This window comes from Manacus candei, unplaced genomic scaffold (genome assembly GCF_025592945.1).
Source record: "Manacus candei isolate 608988 ecotype Guabito, Panama unplaced genomic scaffold, ASM2559294v1 h1tg000017l, whole genome shotgun sequence".
In the NCBI taxonomy this organism is placed as follows: domain Eukaryota; kingdom Metazoa; phylum Chordata; class Aves; order Passeriformes; family Pipridae; genus Manacus; species Manacus candei.
Genome location: NW_026138065.1, coordinates 28,639,227 through 28,661,145, shown reverse-complemented (window position 1 = coordinate 28,661,145; position 21,919 = coordinate 28,639,227). Strand labels below are relative to the sequence as shown.

The 21,919-nt window shown below is 38.4% G+C and overlaps 1 protein-coding gene across 23 annotated transcripts in view; it reads left to right on the top strand.

Annotated features, from left to right (window-relative positions):
• Positions 1 to 21,919, top strand: part of NRXN1 (neurexin 1) — a 699,771-nt gene that overhangs the window by 566,733 nt on the left and 111,119 nt on the right. For all 23 annotated transcript variants that reach the window (XM_051783684.1, XM_051783683.1, XM_051783658.1 and 20 more), the window contains one exon: positions 6,837 to 7,008. In XM_051783684.1, coding sequence (XP_051639644.1) covers positions 6,837 to 7,008 — 172 coding nt within the window. The remainder of the gene's footprint in view (positions 1 to 6,836; positions 7,009 to 21,919) is intronic.

Below are 21,919 nucleotides of genomic sequence, written 5' to 3'. Positions count from 1 at the left end.
CCAAAATTAGGGGAGAAAAAAGGAGTTGTTGGTACATATCTGTGATTATAGATCTGTTTTTTAAGTGCCTCTGGAGGGTTCTTGGTGTAGGTGAAAAAGATGTGTCTGTGCTTAGGTGGGCATACACAGGTGCTGCAGGAAATACCAGTAACACTTCTGGCTCTGCAGACATTTTTCTTCTGTGAATAATCTGAATAGTGGCAAAGCATAGTGTTAGGCAGCATTTTGTTGCCAGAATTCCATTTTCAATTGGTGTGTGCAAATGGGTACCACAGATCTGACCGCTCTTCTCGTGGGAATCCAAGGGTCGTGTTTGGGTTCCAGCCACCATTTAAGTCAAGTGATGATGTCCTTCAGGTCATGAAAAAGTTTTCTGAATAAAAGCATACTGTGTGCTGGGGGCTCAAAAAGACCAGTCAGCTGCAGATACAGTCTTATAGAGCATTTCTGAAGTAAGGATTGTCAGTTCATCCTTCCAGTCCCGCTGTCTTGGGTACCAGGAGGCTAAGAATCAAGTAAAGGAGAACAAACCTTTATGGAAGCAGGTCCAACAACAAAGGAGAAGCATTGTTAGGAAACTGGATTGAGAAGAAGTCAACTTTGCTGCACGTTGCTCAGATTTGATATGAGAGTAATGAAATCAGTGTCACTTGCACTGAGTATCACACCTCCAGCTGAAAAAGAATCAAGCATTTGGTTTAAAATCATGGGATTTAACATGATTTCCAGTTCTTTCTATTAGTCTGCCAACACAGTATCTTGAAAGGCTTTGGGTTTTAAGCTTTTCTGTACATTTATCAAAACAAGTAACTTGGCTTTAAAATGAAAACCAGTGTTTTTCTTATAACCGAAGATCTACAAAGATGTGCATTTAAGAAATAAGCAAATATTGTGAAAATAAATGTTGCAAATAAATGATGAGAACTGGCAAGAAGGAACCCTGGGAATAGCTTATTGTCCTCACCAGGAAACCAGGAAAGGGGAAAGTTTGGTTTGTTTGGGGGTTTTCTTTTGTTCTGTTTTCTTTTCTTTCCTTTTCCACACTAACAACCCATTACAGTCTTTGGGAAAAGAAAGAGAAACCAAATTGTTTCACACTTGTCAGGTACCAAAAGACTGAATACCAAGTGGATGCATCCTAACAGATATCAGCAGAAATCTTTGCTTCCTTGCTTGAAGTGCCTACCTATGACTGATAACTTTGCTTGCTAGCACTCTGATAGAGGTTTCAAGCACCTCCTACATTTTCTGCAGTATGTCAAGCACTGATATGCTGAAAGCTATAATCCATCCCAGAAAATGGTTGCCTTTCTGAATTCATGAAAGGGCACAAAACACGACTGTAAATACTCAAGATGAGGGATGACAGGAGAACGCCTGTTCCAGTGGTGTGTCATCTTGCAGTTGACTAAAAAGGAAAAAAAAATTTACTAATATTGGTAAAAATTAGGTTGGCAATTTTATCACTTCTCATAGAGAAAAGCAATAACAAAAAAAAAAATAAAACTCAGTATTCAGAAAGTTAAGTCCTTTGAGTGGAATATATATAAAAAAAAGATGTATTCATTCCAAGAACTCTTCTCAGATTATTTATATTTTCTGTGCCTTTTCCAGGAAGCATTTCCTCTGAAAGATACTAGATGGTAATAAGAAATAATGATGGATTATTAGACTAAAATATATGTAGTTATTCCATTAGTCTTGGAGTTCAAATGTATCTTCTGTCTATTATGTATCCCTCCCCTCACTTTCTGAAGAAGTAATACTATTTTTAAATATGTATTCCCTTACAGGACTCAGAAAACCAGAAATTATTTTAATTATTTTGCATAGATTTCTATAATATAGAATATTAGCCTTTGATTACATTTGAGTGAAAATGATCTCACTCTTCTCAATAAAACTCAAGAAACTTACACTTTAATAAAATAAAAGTAAACCTTCAGTTAGTTCTAAGACTTTGTTATCGCATTCACCAGAAAGCGGTGCCTCAGGGACTGGCACTATAAGATGCAAGCTGGCATGCTTGAATTTTTTCTTCTCTCTTTGTTCACCTATGGGAGTCACAGTATTATTACTTTTCCTTGGAAGTGTTTAAAGGTTGTAAGTATTATGAGCTTAGGTTGTCTGTAGTCTCTTCTAAAACTACTGTTGTGCCAAATTTGCACACACTCATGTTTGACTGATTCCAGAGTTATTACTACAGAGAGCAGTAAAACCTTGCTGATGCTATAGGAAATATCAATTCTCTGTGTGTGTGTGTGTGTATATATATTTATTTATTTATTTATTTATTTTTATACTAGCATTGATTTTATTGCATTTGGAGTTGGCAGATTGGTAGCGCTGAACTAGAGTCCAACAGGGAACAAATTGCAATGTCAGCTGCTGGCTTGATTCACATTTCACCTCTCTTGCTTGGTTCTTAGGTTCATCAGCATTCTTGGTGCTTCATCATAAGTCTTTTAAGTATTCAGAGTACACAATTCATAAAACAGGCTTGAAAGTACTCCACTGGAGTTGCTAGATTACAGTTGTAGCTGCCAGTGCTTTTGAAGACAAAATGTTTTGAAGTGAATGGTATGTACACACACATGCATATACATCCCATCCTATCTGAGCAATCAAAGCTTCCAGAATTTCAGAGTTCATTAGGAGTCTAGAATTGGAACTAAACATGTAAATCTCATGGTTTTATCCAACTGCTTTGAAACCATTAACATATTTATCCTCAACCTGTGAGTTTGGACTCCTGCAAGTGCCTGGACAGCAGAATTTAGACTGTAGACAAAGCCTACGTTGCATGTTGCAGTAATGTAGAGGGGAGCAACACCAAATTGACTTACCTGCCTGTGTAATTACTGTAGAAAGAGGTATGCTGGCTTCAGAAACAGGAGAGATACAAGGCTGAAGGACCTCCAAACCAAGAGCTATTTCTGAAGAGCTGCTGACTGGGGCTCAGAGTGTCACGTAGTTTGTCGATAGATTAATCAGAGGCTCTGTGCTGCATTGTCCCAGGGAGCAGCAGTGGTAATAAGGTGGTTGTAGCATTATTCATAATATAAATTTGATTTTGCAGTTCAAAATAATTTTCAGAGAAACAGAACAGTGTTTAAGCCACTCCTTGAAATGCTTCCCTCTTCTTCTGAAATGCTTCCCTCTTCTTCTGAAATGCTTCCCTCTTCTCCTTTGGTCTTTGTTGGAAGTAATATTGAAGACTCTCCCACCTCCTACATGTCTCCACTTTGTTATTGTGGCCTTACCAGTTTAAAATAGATAAAGGCAGAATAGGAAAAGGAATTGATTTCACTGCTATGTTCTCTCACAACCAGGTGAGGCTGAGAAAAAGAAAATAGGCTGAGAACCATGAACAGCACAGTGGGCTTCTCCAATCCCAGTGTACAGAGCTGATTTTTACCGGGGAGCTCTAAAATTATCATCTTTGCTTGTGGGAAAACATAACTTCCTAGGAATATGAGTCTGTACTATTTTGGGTCGCTGGCAGGGATGGTAACATTCAGTAGTAATGTTGATTTATTGCAGTACTTAATGATGAACAGACTTTCCATTGTGCCCATCATCAGGGTGCTGAAGAGGGAATGTCTCATTCAGCATTTGTCTGAGGCTGTTTCTGATTGGAAAAATGACTTTTAAGATTATTTTGAATGAAAAAGTGATAAAGGAAAAATTCTACTACTGCACTATGCCACTGAGGCTGGCAAAGTGAAAGCAGTAATTTAGTAGGCTTCAGTTTTATCAGTTTCTTTCCTTTCTGCACTACCATATAGCTCCAAAAAGAGGAAAAACAAAAACTAGTTTTTTCTAGCGGGTTACAGGCCCGTTAGATTAAACATAACAAGGCTGAGGGCTGACATCACGTTATCTCGCCAGGTTACTGCGTGTCAGCTGATCTGCAATAACTGAATGTGCACATGGTCTTAACCAAAGATACATGGAAATAGCGTGACAAAGACAAATGAAAACTAATGTTATCTTTCAATGAAGGAGGAGTGCAGTGAGTCAAACTGCTGCATGATTATGCAAGGGCTTAGAAAACCCACTGTCTACATACAGAGGTGCTTATCCAAGCTCAGCTGATACCTGGTGACTTGCTGCTCTGTGGTAGTGGCATCATCTGCTTGGGCCCATGTACTGTCAAGACTTGCATCATATTTTGTTTTGTGGTTCAAAAGGGCTGTACACAATGAGGTGGTAATTCATGTCATGTCTAACGTTATGTCCAGAAGTCAAACTTAAATACAGATGTAATAATCAGGAACTCTTCAATTTGAAACACAGATTTGCTTCCTTGTTTTATGGGGGGGGGGGGGGCATTACACAGTTGACCACTGAAGAAGTGTGGAAACAATGAAGCATATCCTTTAAAAATGGAGGTTTTCATGGCCTCAGCTACACAAATATGCTAGAAATAAAGCCAAAGAAATCATTATAGTAAGTTATCATCTATTAAGGTGACATTTGCTATTGCAGCTGCATGCTTGGTATCTGTACACAGTAATTCTGTACAAATGTAGGGAAGTCAGGGAAACTTGCTTTTTTTCACCCACAAGTATATATCTATAAAGGAAGGCTAAAGGTCTGCCTTCAAATCTGTAAAGTATTCATTTCATTTGTCAATTTGTGGCCATTTGCAAATGGTAACATGGTAACCATTGCAGCACCACATACTCTAATTTTGGAAATGCTGCTGATATATTTGCCTTATATGACACTTCTTTTTACCTGCACCTGGTCTATTCCAGGTCTATTGTGGTTTTTTCCTTGTGTTTTTATTTTATTTTATTTTATTTTATAATCTAAAATAATATAAGTATAAACATATATATAGCAAATAGGAAAGCAAGTACATAAAGTGTAGGTTCTGAATAGTGTAATTATGGATCACTGTAAAATTAGTCAGCTTTTTTAATCCTCAAAGCCTTTGATTTCTTGAAAGTACTGTGAAAAGGTGTATATGCCATTATCATTACATGCTGGTTTTCTGCATTTCATAAATTAGTAAAAGAGGAGATTGTTTTAAATCCAGGACAATTTTATATTTCTTTGTATATGTTTCTGTGTAAAGAGAGTAAGCATATGAATGAAATATGTGAAACAAATAAGCTACTGCATCCATGGGAGAAAATGGGTGAAATCTTTTCTAAGTTATAGTTGACACATTTAAAATAAGGAAGAGCTACAGTTACTTTCCCAAGAAAACTGGGAAATTGCCATGCAACTCATATGAGAGGCAAAAGATGACCATGTATTGGATGAAGTGGGTCCCCTACTGACACCCTATAAGCATGGAAAAGTAGGACCAGCCAGTAGAGAGATTTTAAAACAATCCACAAGGAAGCAATGGGAATGTTTAGAACATGGTTTAATCAATTGAGCAAATCTCATCAGGGAATGGTCATTTTATTGATTTTAAACAATCTCATAGCTGAAGAGGTGAAAGCGCAATGCCAAAATGTTGAGGAACTCCAAAGGTGTTCAGCAACTACTCAACTGTGCAACTGCATTATACAAGCGCTATTGGAAAACAAAGTCAGGTATTTAAAAAGAAAATAACATACGGTGGAATAAGTCTTGAATTCTTTGCTTGAGGGACTTCCAGAGATGAACTGCAGAATACACTTTCTACAGGGAGTTGTGCTAGGGTAGTAAGAGGAAGAGGGAACAGACATAAGAGCTATGCTGGAGAGGTGAACATTTAATTGTGTTTCATCTGGTAGTGTAAAAACCTTTAAGAAAGATGTACCACTACCAAGGACATGAAATTTCAGATAGAATTGCCACTTATTATGCACAAGTCCCTAATCTCATACTGTGCAGTGGTTTTCTTTTTTTCTCCTAAGATAATAAATACCTTTATTGAGGAATAGAATTGATTTTATACGAGAAAAAAATATCACAAAACCTTTAAGTTAAATTTTAATAGACATCAAAGACTTTATTAAAATGTAAATGTCTCATTAGAGTGAACGCTTTAGTAATTAAAAATCAATAAAAATGAAAACATGCCAATATCACAATCATCTGGAAAATCTACAGCCTTGGTCTCAGGTATGACTGTGTGTGGGAAGTCCCCTTAGCCCTGTGTGCACTCAGGCACAGGAGTTTATAGGCAAATCCAGCAAAACAATAAGCCTCTGCCCTTAGTGGGAACAATACACCATCCCTGTGTAAGCAAATACCTCTCACTGCTCTCTGACTTTGAACAGAAAAGTCCTTTTTAGTCAGTCAGTCTGTTCTTGGCTTAATGATTCACAATTACTAAAATGTGATGCCAAAAATCTTTCCATTAGAAAAAAAGTTTCCTCCTTTGTTACCATTTGTGAAGAATTGGAGTATGAATGAGGTTGTTCGGAAAAAGGAGAAGCAGGGCTGGGCCCTGGCTTTTATAGTCAGAAAATTCTTGTATCTCTTCCAAGTGACACCGCAAGGCTTTCTGTTTTGAAAATCTAAAAGGAAAAACTGTGTTTTATCCTCTTGGAGCTGAGGGAGAGGACAAAGAAGGAAACCTTGAGCTTTCCTCCTCCTTCCCCCCCTCCTCATCTTGGCCTGAATCTCTTGGAAAAGAAGAGAGCTCAATTTGGTGAAATAACTCCTTTGGAATATCAATTATCCATCAAAAAGACGTCACAGACCTACTAAGCTGTCAGAAGGCTTGTCACTGCCGCATGCAAGTCTTCAGAAGTTACATCTGAGGAGGGAAGATGTTGTTAGAAATCTTTCCCTGTATGACACACTGTCTCGATTTCTTGCTAAAACAAGTCTTAATTAGTTCTTCTCTTTCTTCTTCCTTTTTTTTTTTTTTCTTTAATATGCAGCACCAAGGAAAAATTGGAGTTAAATTTAATGTTGGAACTGATGACATCGCTATTGAAGAGATGAACGCAATCATTAATGATGGGAAATACCACGTAGTTCGCTTCACAAGAAGTGGTGGCAATGCCACGTTACAGGTGGACAACTGGCCCGTTATCGAACGTTACCCAGCAGGTAAGGGCTTACACAAACACTCCTCATGAAGGGGGTGGGGGAACGCCTGGAGTTTGGCTCATTTTGCTTCTCTTCTGATGTAACATCAGCTTCTTTGCAGTGTTTCAGTAGCTAATTAAGTAGTTAAAAGAGTCCTGAGCAATGTACAGTTTATGATGATGGCATTTCCTGAGCGAGTTTAAAAGCACAAATTCAAGTTATTAGTGGAAGTGGAAAAATAGAGTTATCAAGGCATGAAATAGTAGTTTTGTTTCTTGTTTTCATTTGTTTTCACTGAATTATTGTTTGAGGGGGGAAAAAAAAGGCTTTGACAAAAGCTACGAAGTAAAGTGACTCCCAAATCTATCCTCAAGTGATGGAGTAAAACATTTACTGAGGAAAAGGTTGTCTGTGTTCTTTTGATGACAAGTTGTTATTAAAGCAATATGAAGCTTATAAATTTAGCAGAAGTGTTCCAGCAGGCATGAACCAAAGGGTGTAGCAGTTATCAATTGTACAATCAACCAAACAACCAAATCGAGATGCCTTAACTTAAAATGCAAACTACAGGATATTACTTATGCAAATGATGCTGGTCACTTAAATGAGGGCAACTCATATGAAGACAGAGTTGCCTTGATCAGGCCTGTATTTCATTTTATGCAAATACGATGCAATGAAGACTATTGTGTTACTAATATTATTCATTTTTAAAGACAACAGGTTTTTCAGACACGCAGTCCCTTTCTTATTGAGTAGGACTACTGATTAATGGTAACTTATAAATCTGCATGTTATCTCTTAACAGTTGCTCTGTGTGTTTATATTATTAAACAAAAGGCAGCAAATCCAGAGATGTAAGCAAAAGCAAATATGAAACCAGAATGCCTATTACATAAATAACAGTTCTGATTTATCTGTTTAAAAGTAGAAAATTCTTCATTTTTGGGTGTGGAATGGGACAGGAAGATGTGTTTCACTAGTAAGAAACACATAAACCATTTCCTTTAGTAATTATTAGTGGTTAGGGTGAAGTTTTCTGTTATTGTTGCCATTTTGAATTGCAGTCCAGCTATTCACTTGATTTTTTAAAAAAACAGAAGTAATTTTTTCAAAATCCACAGGTGAAATATAACCCTTCAGATCATTTATTGGAAATAATTTAGAATTCAAGGTAAAAATGAAAGTATATATTGCTAAAAACAATTATGTGTAGCAGGAGCTGTTAGAAAAAAACACCTATGTGCTAATGTGCTATGAATGAATGATGTCCCTGGAAGTCAGTGCCATTCATTGTTTCTAAGTTAGACACATCTCTGAGAGGTGATAAATTCTTGAGGGAAAGGGGGACAGTGAATGAAATATGTCCTGTGATCTTTCAGATATTCTTATTTCCCCCATATACCCCTTGTTTTCTAATTTTGCAGTGTTTGGTAAAGGGTTGCTAAAATGACGAGGTGGAAACTGGGGAGGACTGTGTCTTACTTTGTGTTCAAAACCTATGCAGCACAAAGGAAAAAATAAGTTTGGGGTGTTCTTTTGCCTCTTTTGTTTTTTACCTAAATGATGAGCATGAATTTACCTCTTCCAAGCTCAGGAGTGAGGCATGCCAACAAAGAGGAAGTCAGACAAACACACCAGGAGGCCTGTGTGTTGAACAAGGAGCTCCTGGACAGGCTGAAACACAAAAAGAAGCCTACAGGGTGTGGAAGCAGGGGCAGGTAGCCTGGGAGAAATACAGAAAAATTATCTGAGTAGCCAGGGATTGGGTTAGGAAAGCCAAAGCCTTGATGGAGCTAAATCTGTCTGGGGATGTCAGTAGGCAACAAGGAAACCTTCTGCAGGTATGTCAGTTATAAAAACAAGATTAGGGAAAATGTTGGATCTCTCTGGAGAGGCTGAGGGGCTCCAGGCACACTGCCCAAGTCACAGAAGTGAGACCACACCTGGAGTGCTGTGTCCAGTTCTGGGCCCCTCAGTTTAGGAAGGATATTGAGGTGCTGGAGCAGATCCAGACAAGAGCAACAAGACTGGTGAAGGGACTCGAGCACAGGTCCTGTGAGGAGAGGCTGAGGGAGCTGGGGTTGTTCAGCCTGGAGAAGAGGAGGCTCAGGGCAGACCTCATCACTCTCTACAACTCCGTGAAAGGAGGTTGTAACCAGGTGGGGGTTGGTCTCTTCTCCCAGGCAACCAGCAGTAGGACAAGAGGGTATTGTTTTAAGTTCTGCCAGGGGAGGTTTAGGTTGGATATTGGGAAGAAATTCTTTACAGAGAGGGTAATCAGGCATTGGAGTGGGCTGCCCAGGGAGGTGGTGGATTCACCATCCCTGGAAGTTTTTAAGACGAAACTGGATGTGGCACTTAGTGCCATGGTCTAGTAATCACAACAGTGTTGGGTCAGGGTTGGACTCGATGATCTCAGAGGTCTTTTCCAAGCTGGTTGATTCTGTGATTCTATGATTCTAAGGACTGAGAGAGTGAAAGTTTGAGACTATTTAAGACTGAATAAGGTGCACAAGTCCATGGGACCTGACAAGATACATCCAGTCCTGAGGGAACTGGCCAAGGAAGTGGCCAAACAACTATCCATCATATTTGAGAGGTTGTGGCAGTCTGATGAAGTTCCCACTGACTAGAAGGGGGGAAAAATAATCCCCATTTTGAAAGAGGAAAATAAGGAAGAACCAGGGAACTACATGCTAGTCAGTGTCACCTCAGAGTATGGCAAGGTCATGGAGCAGATCCTCCTGGAAACCACACTAAGGTACATGGAAACTAAGGAAGTGATTGGTGACAGCCAACATAGGTTCAGTAAGGGCAAATCTTGTGCTTGACGAGTTTGGTGGCCTCCTACAACAGGGTTATGGCAGTGGTGGGTGAGGAAAGACCAATTGGTGTCATCTGCCTGAACTCGTGCAAGGCATTTTGCACTGTCCATCACGACATCCTTGTCTTTAAATTGGAGAGACATGGATTTGACAGATGGACCACTTGATGGATAAGTGATTGGCTGGATGGTGCACACAGTTGCAGTCAGTGGCTCAGTGTCTGAGAGGAGACCAGTGACGAGAGTGGCATTCCTCAGGGGTCAGTATTAATCTTTGTTTTAATCTTTGTTGATGACAAGGACAATGGGATCAAGGGTACCCTCAGCAAGTTTGTCATGAGTGGTGCAGTCAGCATGCTGGAGTTGCCTTCCAGAGGAACCTTGACAGGCTTGATAGGTGGGTCTGCACAAATGTCATGAAGGTCAACAAGACCAAGTGTAAAGTCCTTCATCTGGGTTGGGACAATCCCAAGAACAAGTACAGGTTGGGTGGAGAATGGATTGAGAACAGCCCTGCCAGAAAGGATGGTAGTGGATGAGAAGCTCAGCATGACATGGCAACGTGCACTTGGAGCCCAGGCAAATGGTGCCCTGGGCTGCATCAAAAGAGATGTGACCAGCAGGTTGAGGGAGATGATTCTGCTCCTCTACTCCACTCTGGTGAGACCCCACCTGGAGCGCTGCATCAAGCTCTGGAGCCCCCAACATAAGAAAAACGTGAACCTGTTGGAGCAAGTCCAGAGGGACTTGCTCAGGGGGCAGGAACGTCTCTCCTGTAAAGACAGGCTGAGGGAGCTGGGACTGTTCAACCTGGAGAAGAGAAGGTTCTGAGGAGACCTTACAGTAGCTTGCAGTACCTGATGAGGGCTACAAGAAAGCTGGAGAGGGACTTGTTACAAGGGCATGCAGTTATAGGACAAGGGGGAATGACCTTAAGCTGGTGGGTAGATTTAGATTAGATATTAGGAAGAAATTCTTTGCTGGTGAGTCATTGGCATAAATTGCCCATAGCAGTTGTGGATGCCCTATCACTGGAAGTGTTCAAGGCCAGGTTGGATGGGGCTTTGAGCAAACTGGTCTAGTGGAAGTGTCCCTGCCCATGGCAGGGGGGTTGGAAATGAATGATTTTTGAGGTCCCTTCCAACACAAACCATTCTATGAGCATAAAAATACTTTTTTTCTCTGTTCCATTTCTTCATGAAAATACAAAGTGCCTGCAACAAGGACAAAGTGCAGCTGAGTTCTGAAGATAGGGGCACACAAAATTTGTTTATACTGAACATAAATCAATTTAGAAAATAGAGTGATTTTCTAGGGATGGGATTATTGGAATTGAAGAGGGTTGGATGTTTTCTTTTAAAAAGGAAAACAACAAATTAGAGCTTTTTGAGCTACCATGAGCAATCCATGCGCAAGCTGAATTTCAAGGCATTTTCAGTTGCTTCATTAGCTGAGGTACAGAATCCCTTGGCTTGCTTTGCTGCTGGATCTTCCAAGACTGCTATTAGCCTATAATTTTCTTTGCCTTTCCCATAGCGATATTTCATGGTTCCTGTATGCCATAACATCATTTTTGATTCCTGTCCTCCTCCTTTTCACCTTCCATTTCTTCTCCCTTCCCAGCACGAGCACATCTAGCTGTATCTTTCTCTTCTGTTCCCATGCTGCTCCATCAGGTTTGACAGCCTTCATTTAAACCCTTTTTAAACACTAGTTTCTTCACAGACTGGTATTGATGTACATTTTAGAAAAGACATGGGCTTGTCCTGAAGACTATGCTGCCTGTGAGCGAGCGTGATAATGAAGCAAGAATTGAAACTGAAGATAGTAATGACTTATGTTCAAATCGACTACTTTCATTTGAGTTCTAAAAGTAGTATTTCTAAAAGTGACATTTTAAAGATACCAGACCACACAGTGTGACAAATGCTGCTGCATCCAGTTTAGATGTGCTTCTGCTGTGTCTGTTTTAGGGACAGACAGTAGTACTTGGCACTACTGGTTAACCAGCTAACTTGAGATTGGCTTGCCTTTTGGATGGAGACGTGTTGCAGTTGTATGGTATCAACAGAATTTGATCCTGTTTGCATCAGTGAGGGCTCATTAGCTTTCATTCCCATGCTAGAAAGAATGTTCTTTTCTACTTTGTAGCTGTTTTTTTTAATTTTTTCTTTCTGCATGATTTCTTAATTAACCTGCACCACTGTGCATAAGCACAGACTTATCTCTCCTTCTGGTTTTGTTTGGCTTTTTTTTTTAAGTTAAAAATAGAAAAAAGATTAACAACTTAATTAGTAAATTTGCTGTTCTTAAATATGCTGGATTTCCTTTATTAAAAATAAAATAAGATTTAAAAAATTGGTTGCCTAAAGCATACCAGCTGATCAAGTCTTCCCTTACCAGGGAAGAATTACAATTCTGGTTGGAGTGTTTGATTACAGCACTTGTTTGTGTTTGGTGTCTTCAAATATTGGGTGAAGATTTTCTGTGAGAAGCATCTGGTCAGAGATTCAGGATTTTCCAGCTTCATTGCCTGTGTATCCTTCATAAAGCCCCATCTATACTGCAGACAAGGGCACCCAAGCCCAATAACAATGTGTGCTGCATCGTTTGCTAAAAGTGTGCAGTGGGCACCCCTGTTGATGCTCAAAGTGACCATCTTTTGAAAAAGAGCTGTGGCTCTGATTGCCCCAAGTCTGTGTAGGATTTCTAGGAAATCTGAACTTAGTCTTAGGTCTCAGGACCTAAGTTCAGTGTTCTTGCAAGGGGTTTTCTAGCTGTTGTAGCACAGGTGATCATCCAGTATTGCTTTATGATCAGTCAGAGAGGTAGACACCTTGCAAAAAGTGCATGTGGCAGTGCTTCACAGGGCTTCCATGGTGACTTTTGTAGGTTTTATCCTAGAGCTACATAAAATGCAGAAGTGACCCTTAAAGATTAATAGAATCTAGTATCTCTCTCTTGTTATTTTAGTCATGAACCCACTAGACGTGAGTTTTCCTTGGGCCAATGCACCTTCAATTTATATCTGACTAGATGTGAAATGGGAGAGCTGTAAAAGGAAAAGAGGTAGGGGTGGTCAGTGATAGAGGATGATTGTCCTAGTAAAGGTGGATGGTTGTTTCTTGAAATATAGTTAGGAAAAATGTGGTTTAGTCCTAGACAAATGGGAAGATTTCAATATCCCGAAATGGATGGATAATTTTTAGAAACAGAGGTTTAGATTTAGTCTTCCAGTCTACCATCAGAGTAATTTTTTTACTCCAAAGTTTCTCTCTTACCATTTCTCTGAGTAACATGGTAGAGCTATGAGGATTTACACTTCAATTTCTGCCCTTTATTAAATGTTTGTCCTGTGTTCTCCCTTTCTCGTTGTGTTTGTGACTGGTGGGTAACCCTGTGTTTGTGAAGAGTGCATTGTAATTTTTTGACAGCTAAGATACCCACATCTGCCCTCAATTTATATATTCCATCTTTCTTAACTAAATTCAGTGTTATGTCTCTTTACTGAATTATCATCATCTGTCTGCACCTTCCCAAAAGAACTTCAGTATTTTACCTTGGCCTCTTTTTCAGATAGTGAATTCACATTATCTGGATGCAGCCTAATTTATGATCATATTAAACAGGGATGGGAAAACTGCTGATTGTGCAGTCAGAGTTCCTAATCAATAGACTATCCCCATTTCCATGCACATCCTTTCTACTCCTTATGGCTTATCTTGTCTCCTTCACTATTTAGTTTTAATTGCACTTTGCAACTGGCTGCTGTTGAGGCAACAGGACTGCACCATAGCAGCAACTCCAGCTACGTCTGTGGAGACTGCTCTTGTAACTTCAGATAGTTAATAATTCTACACCAAAATGTAGATTTTCTAAAGATACATAAACCAAAGAACTTGTTAATTTGGGTCAAACTGAACTAACGATTATGGCCAAAGTTAAAAAACAAAACAAAACAGAAAAAGGAAATTGGTTTTAGTAATGTCAAAATATCAATTTCAGTATTTTCTAAATAAAAGATTCTGATTTTTCACGTGAAGATTGCCCAGTGTTTATAGAGGATTTAGGTAATCTGAGAACAAAGCATTTTATTTAATTTGAAACAACCTTTTCTTCCTTACCTGAAAGAAAATCTGTTTCATATCAGACCAAATGGGGAGAAGAAAACACCCGTCTTTCTCACAGCAGTGCTCATAGCCATATCTAATTAACATGAAAAACAGTTTTCTTAATTTTCTGATTTTCGTTCCTTAGTACATTTTATAAGTCTGGGAATATATATCAAAACAAGCCAGAGGACATTTTAAAGCCACAATAACCACCATTTTTTCTGAAAGCATTTCAGAATCACTTTTCTGAGACTAACTCTATGCTTTCTGTGGTCAAAGGCAGTTTGCCCAATGCTGATTCTATTAAAACACACAGCACAACTAATCATTTTACCAGTGGCAACTTACTCTTCAAGATTTCCATCATAAATCAGACTGATGCAGAATTTTCTGGATAGAAAATGATCTGTTAGATATTGGCCAACTTATCTATGGTTTCAAAGCTGTTCAATCTACTAGGAATGCTTAGCAGTTCCTGGAACCCTGCAGCAATTTGGAAGATACAGTCTGATGTAGGCAAATATCTAAAATGAAGCCTTCCCAGTCACCTCCAGATCTCTGGTCAGCCTTAGAAAAGCATAACTTTATTGCAGCTGCCCTCACGTACCCCATGGGTCAGGATGTGTCAGGGATGTGCCTAACAGACTGAGATTTGACAGCATGAGCATGTCACTCATATTGTTTGCTCTAAAGAGGTTGTCCAAAACACTGCCAGACTGCTGGAACAGATGTATCTCTGTGATTGGGGAGTACAGATTGTGATTGAGCATATACACCAAAGAAGAACCTGTGTGAGAGCCCATGTATGCTGGCAGAAGATCAAACTGCAGCCTGACATTATGCTTAATGCCAAGTACCTCTGAAATAAGGCAATTGCCAGCTGAAACCCTGAGGGCTTTGGTATAATACAGAATAATTCTGTTCTTCTTTGGTTGGTTGGTTTGGGGGTTTTTTTAATGTTTTTGTTTTGGTTTTGTTTTTTTGCTTTATCACATAAGGTTAGACATCTGAGGTCACACATTGTCTTTAGGGACTTTCTCTGGATCTATGGGCTAAAGGTTGTTATTGCAGAACATCCAAGGGCTAGTGGAAGGGAGCATGGCATTTAAATGCTTCTCTTAGTCCCTGTATTCTGGAAAATAGGAAAAGGGTCTGTTGTCTTTTCATGGGTTACATCTGGCTTTAAGATAGATGCTAGGAGTCAGCTATTGCCATGTATCCTATTTAGGGTAAATGGCATCCATTTGTCTTGATTTCTGTGTTCCGATTGACTATAAAATTAACAGGAGACATTTGTGTCGGTACATTTGTTTCTCTATGAATGGATTCCAGTATTTCCCAAGCAATCCACGTACTTGCCTAACTTGCACACTATTGGCTTAGAAATAGCTTCCAAATTCAAGCCCCTACAGCCACTTCTGAAGAGAATCAGAGATGCTTTTCAGGTATAAGTGTGGTAGTAGGGAGAGCTCTCAAACCCTTTCACAAACGTATCTTTAAATATTCCAGTAAAATGGATAGTCAGCCTGTTATCACCACGTTCATGCAAAATTATTATGGTCAAGGCGATGTAGGAACCTAACAAGTAGATGATCACTTAGTATTTGCCTTGCCTTGCATGTGCCATAGGGTAAGTTTTCAAACCTCCCTGTCCACTGCACTTAGGACACAGGACTTTTAGGGTGCTTTCCAGGCTAAAATAATATAAGCCTTTTGACTGCTATTTATTTGTCCAGTAACACATCACCTTTACCCTTTTATTCCTTCTTTGGATAGAAGAATGTATCTTGGTTCTCTCTTGTGTGCTTTCCTTTGCTATGGTCAGAGTTTCAACTCCTGCAGTCAGATCTGTCATCAATCAGTCTTGATGGTAGACATAGAGGATATAAGGAATGTCCTCATCTGATAAACTGCAAAGCTTACAAACTTGGTAAGGACAATGCTTCCAAAGACAAAATAAAAACTGCCTTTCTATCCAGGAGGGAAGTGCAATGGAAAAGAGTTAAGTTCTGTTCACAGCAATTAAACCTCTGTGAAACACATACTGCCCCATGTCTCCTGTTTTGTATGTCATTTTCCTGCTGTGAGAAACTAGCAGTGTTGATGAAACAAGGACACCTCATAATACTTTACTTCCCTTGGAGATAACAATGTTTGGAAAAAACAGGAGGATTTCTCAGGAACTCTCCATCTGGGAATATATAGAAGATGAATTATACAGTGCAAGTGAACACTTTATGGATAAATTTGTGCCATATGTATAAAATCAGGCTTTAGATGTGGGAGATGCTGCTCTAAAATATTTAGTCTATGGAATTAGTAAAAGGAGAATGGGAAAAATACCAGCTAAGTCAGTAGTTCCTTTGTTACCAAGTAATGGCTCATCCTCCCTGATTTGGAAAGCAAAACTCATCAGTGTTATTTATGGCCTTTGATGTGTCCATGGAGTTACATCCCCCAGGGGTTCTGTTTATGCTGAAGTCTCCATCTGGGAGATCTGCTGGTAACAACTCTTATAGTTAAACCTACTCTGGTTTGATAGGAGATAATGGGGCATAAATATGAATGAGTTAACATACTTTTGGGGGTTTATAGATTTGCAAAAAGTCTTTAACATATGTGAAAATATTCAGGAAAAAATTACACAACCCTGGTGGCAAAGGCTGAGTTCTCTGATGGATCAGATTCTAGCTTAGGGGGAGTAGAGGCATAGATTCCCACCTAATGAAAATCAAAGGAGTAAATCACTTTATTTTCAATGGAAGTATGATCATTTAAACCTTGTTATATATTGAATAACATTTTTTTTTAATAAAAGTTAGAAACCATACATGCAGGCTGCTCTAGAGATGATTTCAAGATTACTACAGAAGAAAAAAGTTAGTGACTGAAGAATCAAAGAAAAAATAAAAAATATGCTTCCTTTGGGCAATGAAAAAACAAAATGAAAGGTATAAAAAACCCCAAAAAGGTATAACAGTAAAAGCAAAGTTGATCTAAGAAAGATAATGTACATGGGTGAGATCATTTGAATTTTCATAGAAAATATTTTTAATTGATTGCACTGGCTCAAGACAAAGGTTTAATGCTGTAGACAGCTAAAGGATTATTTGTATTATCAGTCAAAAACCAAGTAAGTTCTGAGAATGTTTAGAATGATACAGAAACGTTGATGGAACCTATTTAAATCAACGACTCACTTTCCCTCTAAAGGATTAAAGGTTTGGATTTTTTTTTCCCCATTCTCATTTCTTTATTTTCCCCATGTCTATTTAAAAGTTATGTTAGTGATAGAAGAGCTTAAGAAATGAGAAAGAAAACTGTACTGGGTCAAGTCTGCTCTCTTACATAAATTGTTTCTTAGAAGGTAACTTAAGAGAAGAGTCCTGCTCTTAAGAAATTTTCTTTTGCTTTCAGTTCAAACACTTTCAGATTCATCCCACTTCATTCTTGTATGTCTTTTCACAAACTAGTTTTCTCATTTCTCTGTTCATCATAATAGACTTTCTTTTGATGCTTTTTTTTAGTTTGGTTTTCAACAGCTCCTGTGTTTGAAAATGAATAGTGAGAACACTAGGACCTCCTGCAAAGACATGAAGACATTAATGCTGCCAGTCATCTCTGCATTCTAAGATCTTAATTTTCTCTTTCTTACCTCAGAACTGAAAAGCCCAATATCTTTCTGCAGGTGACTATCTACTGAATTTCTTTCCTGGTGAATTCTCTCTCACAGCATCCCAATTTATCGCAAGAACTGGTGTGACTGGTCCTATATCTTAAGTGTGTGACCTACGCTTTGTAGTATAAGCTTTAGTGTCACTTCTATTAACTCAGAAGGGCTCTGTTCCTCTTGGCTGATATCTGCAGCCTCTTCAGCATTACCAGTATGTCTACTTTGATGTAATCTACAGATTTCATTGTGTGGTCGACATTTTTGTACTGAGATCAGCGAAGAAAATAGCAAAGACGATTGATTCTGGAACTCATCTCAGGTACTTTCTTAGGAGTTCCACCCTGTTAGTTTTTCTGTGGGAAAACCACTGGTTTTCCTTACATCCATATCTCCAGTGGTTGCTGTGGTAGCTCCAGTGGCACAGTCCAATGCAGGTTTGAAATTCACCATAATATTCATCCTGATAAACTAAATGCTGAGTTCTACATCATCATGTTTGCTTGACTTAAGCACACATAGATCTTCCATTCATTCAACTAGATGGCATCAGCTCTCCAAAATACTTGGAGAGCTTTGGTAGACCTGACCCACCTACTATTTCTTGAGGCTTTTTATTTTGCAAATATAGGTAATATTGTGGGGAACATGAGGACCAGAATATGGTGTAGTTGACATATTGGCAGGTCTGAATGTGACAAGCAATGACTGTTTGTCATCTGTGTGAATGATTCACCAAGGAGCTAAAGAAGACACCGTAATGAAGTGGGAGTGTTAGGAAGAAGAAGATTCCAATGCACTAACTAGTTCCTGAAAGAGGTTTGCATCCTGGGAATATGGGCACCTTGAGTGTGACCTTTTATTCAGAAGCCTGTCAATAGCTACAGAAGCAGGATATTAGGCTATGGTCTCTACATGAGAGAGAGGAAGGAGGAGAGAAAAAAAAATCCTTGTTCGATACTATCCTTTGTTGGGTTTTTTTATTCCACTCTTTACTACACAATTTTTGCACTCAATTTTTTTTTCCACAGTTAATCAATGATTTGCTACATGGCATCATATTGAATGCTTTACTGAAATCCAGATAAATTAGATATACTCCATTTCCTTCATCTAGAAAATCACTTATCTTATCAAATAGCGCTATTAGATTAGTCTAACATGATTTGGTAAAGTTTTGCATTTTATCTCATTTTCCAATCACTTCCATATCTTTAATTCTTTCCTTTCAAATTTGTTCTAAAGCATCGTGTATGGCTAAGGTCAGACTAAATAGTTTGACTGGGTGGCTTTTAGTTCTTCTCATGTAAAGCTATTACACTTTCTGTTCTCTAATACAAGAAGTAACATGCCCCATTGGATAGCCGTATTTAAAAACTCCTGGCTTGTTATTTTACAGTTTTGGGATAGAGATCATCTTCCTCTATTTCTGACCCCACAAGTTCATTAAAAATATGGACATTGCTTTTTTTTTTGAGCTGTGGAGATCTACATTTTCATAGACACATTCCTGTCAGTCAATTAAATCTGCTGCCTTGGATCATCATCAACCTCACTATAAAGTGACTCCTCTTGACTCTATGATCTCTTTTTGTTTATAGCACTTAAGAATCTCTGGCTTTTAAATCTATTTTATTTTCTTTGGAACATCCTTTGAGCCTAAGTTTTGGCAACTTTACTTATGTATTTTTTTATTTTTCTAATTCTGAAAGCCACTGCTTTCTTTGCTGATCAAGTCTGGGGTTTTAACCTCCTAATATAGTCTATAATAGCATAGATAATTATGTAGTCAATCTATGAGGTCTCCCCTTGTATATTTTTAACCTTGCAGATGCAAATTAAAAAAAAAATTATTATTTTAATACCTTACCTTATAGAATTTCCAAGTGTTGTTCCTGGCTGAATCCAGCCCCTCATACTGATTACACAATCTGATTTCCTTCACCTGATCAGATTTTGTTCTTTTGAAATCAAGAATCTGATTTACAGGCTTATTTTTAGTTGCCCTTGTGTTAATTTGAGTCAAATCATGATCACTCAATCAAAAAATGTGAACTACAATTAACTGTTCTGTGATGTTTTTATTACTTGTCCAAAGCAAAGCTAAAATAGCATTATTTTTTGTTTGTTTCATATGGAAAAAATCTTCAATGAATATTCGAGGAAGCTGATATCTACCTATACTCATATTATGATGTCCAGTTATTACATGAATTAAAGAAGTTGTTCTACCAGTGTGTAAAATAATGGCATGGAGAATTAAAAATAAGCCAAGGAAATATTCAAAACTCAATTGCACAGGTTCTCTAGGGTAAAGTAAGATCGAAGAAACTATCTTGGAAGAAGCAGGAATCAAAATACATGAAAAATTAATCTTAGTTACTGAGACACAAACCAGCAGTTAAGTGATGGATGTAACTAGGCCAGCGTACTGCCTTCCCTTTGCTGAGGTGTAATTTCAAAACTGATTTCTTGCATGTTTTTCTGATTCATACAGCTCTGACTGCTCCTTGGTTATGATTAAATGTATTTTTCAGCATGTATCCAGGTCTCACTTTTCATACCATTTTATTGTTCATGTGAAAGATTGATGTTAAGAAAAATGGCAATTTATATTCCCATTCTCTTTGGTGAGCCTCTGTTGCAGCTTACCCAAAGTCAATGAATTATTTTTTTAAAAAAGCACTGCTGCCCTTTGAGAGATAATGAAATTGTTCTATCCTGCTGTCATCTTTAAATAAAGAGCCTAGGTGATACCCAAACAAGACACTACAGTAAGTCTCTTTTCAAAAAGTGGTTTCACTAAAGTTTCCCAAATCAGATTTTTAATTTGACAGCTTATCAGGTCTTTCTGTCAGATAATGCTCTATAATAATGCCTCTCTAAGTCTGCAGGAAGATTTTTTTTTTCCTTTATTTTTCATCTTGGATATCCTGACGAAATACAAAGGCTCATCCCTTCTTAGGCTTGATAGATCCTGTAATTAAATTCAGATCTTGATAAAATGTGTGGCACAGTTGTCATTACTTGATCACAGAAGGTATAACACCTTTCAGTTAAATACAGCAAGGCAGCATAATAGAAGGAGAAAGAAAATGTTAAATGAATGGTGATTTAGAAAAAGCTGTTCTAAAATACTGGAAGAGACAGATATCTGCTCTTTCTGTGTCTTGTGGCAGAGGATGGGCTGCTTACCATAATTAGGCACAGAATGATATGGAAATGGAATATCTGAAGGAGACCACAAGCTGTACATATTCAAGTTAGAGAAAGAAAGTGGAAATGAAAACAGATCTCAGAATGAAGTATGGCAAATCCATGCTGGTCCCTTTTGCCTCTTCAAGAAGGCCATTATCTATTAGCAATCCCCAAAAGTCAGATCACAAAAGATGAAATATTGCCAATACTTTGAGATTCTTTTACGAACTTTTATTTGTCTTGGCATAGGTTTTCTGTGTAACCTGCAGTATCACAACTTATCCAGTGTAGTAGGATAAGTTAGAAGTGGAGGATTAACATGTTGGTTAAGAAGAGAACAATTCAATAAAATTCTTTACCAAGGAATTTTAGCTACTTAGTTTCCTTAACAATATAATGCTGGTATCTCTGACAGGATCAGTGACTTAAAAGATACTTTTCATTCTCCTTTTCTCTCCCTGTGGCAGGACCATGTTGTCAACACAAAGCTTTGAACACCAGATTCCTTTATTTCTCTTTCCTTTCAGCCTCTGGTGGGTTCATAACTATCTCATTACACAGGACGTTATATATATAACATGTCACTCACTAAGTCAAACCGGTTACTCAATCCCCTCAGTAAAATGACTTTTGTGTAACACTTAGGCTGATACGTTTGTGATGGTGCCCCTTACTTGATGTGAATACACGTGTTTGCTCTAAGGCTGATATTAAAGCTCCCAGTGGCTGGTAGAGCATGCAAGATCAGAGTATGACAATGTACTTCTGCCGTGTGCTCCTTCTGCAATGCAGTTTGTTTCCATTAGCTTCTGGGGCAACCCTGAAGTCAGTCTGAAATGGGAGCCTTTCTCAGGACAGAACAAATCAATGCAGTGTTGAGCCTTCCAACCAGACAATCTATCATATGGAAAACAAAATTAATTTCTCTGCAGTGCTATTGTGTTTTAGGTGCTCTTGGAAGATGAGGTTTTTTTTTTTATTTGCGGCACATTTGTGCATGTGTCCCCAATATATTTTACTGGTGTCATGAGGTGTGACAGCAGAATAGTACTTTATGTCTTCAGGATAAGAACTTCCATTAAACTAACTAATTCAGAAACAGTCACTATAATTCATACTGCAGCA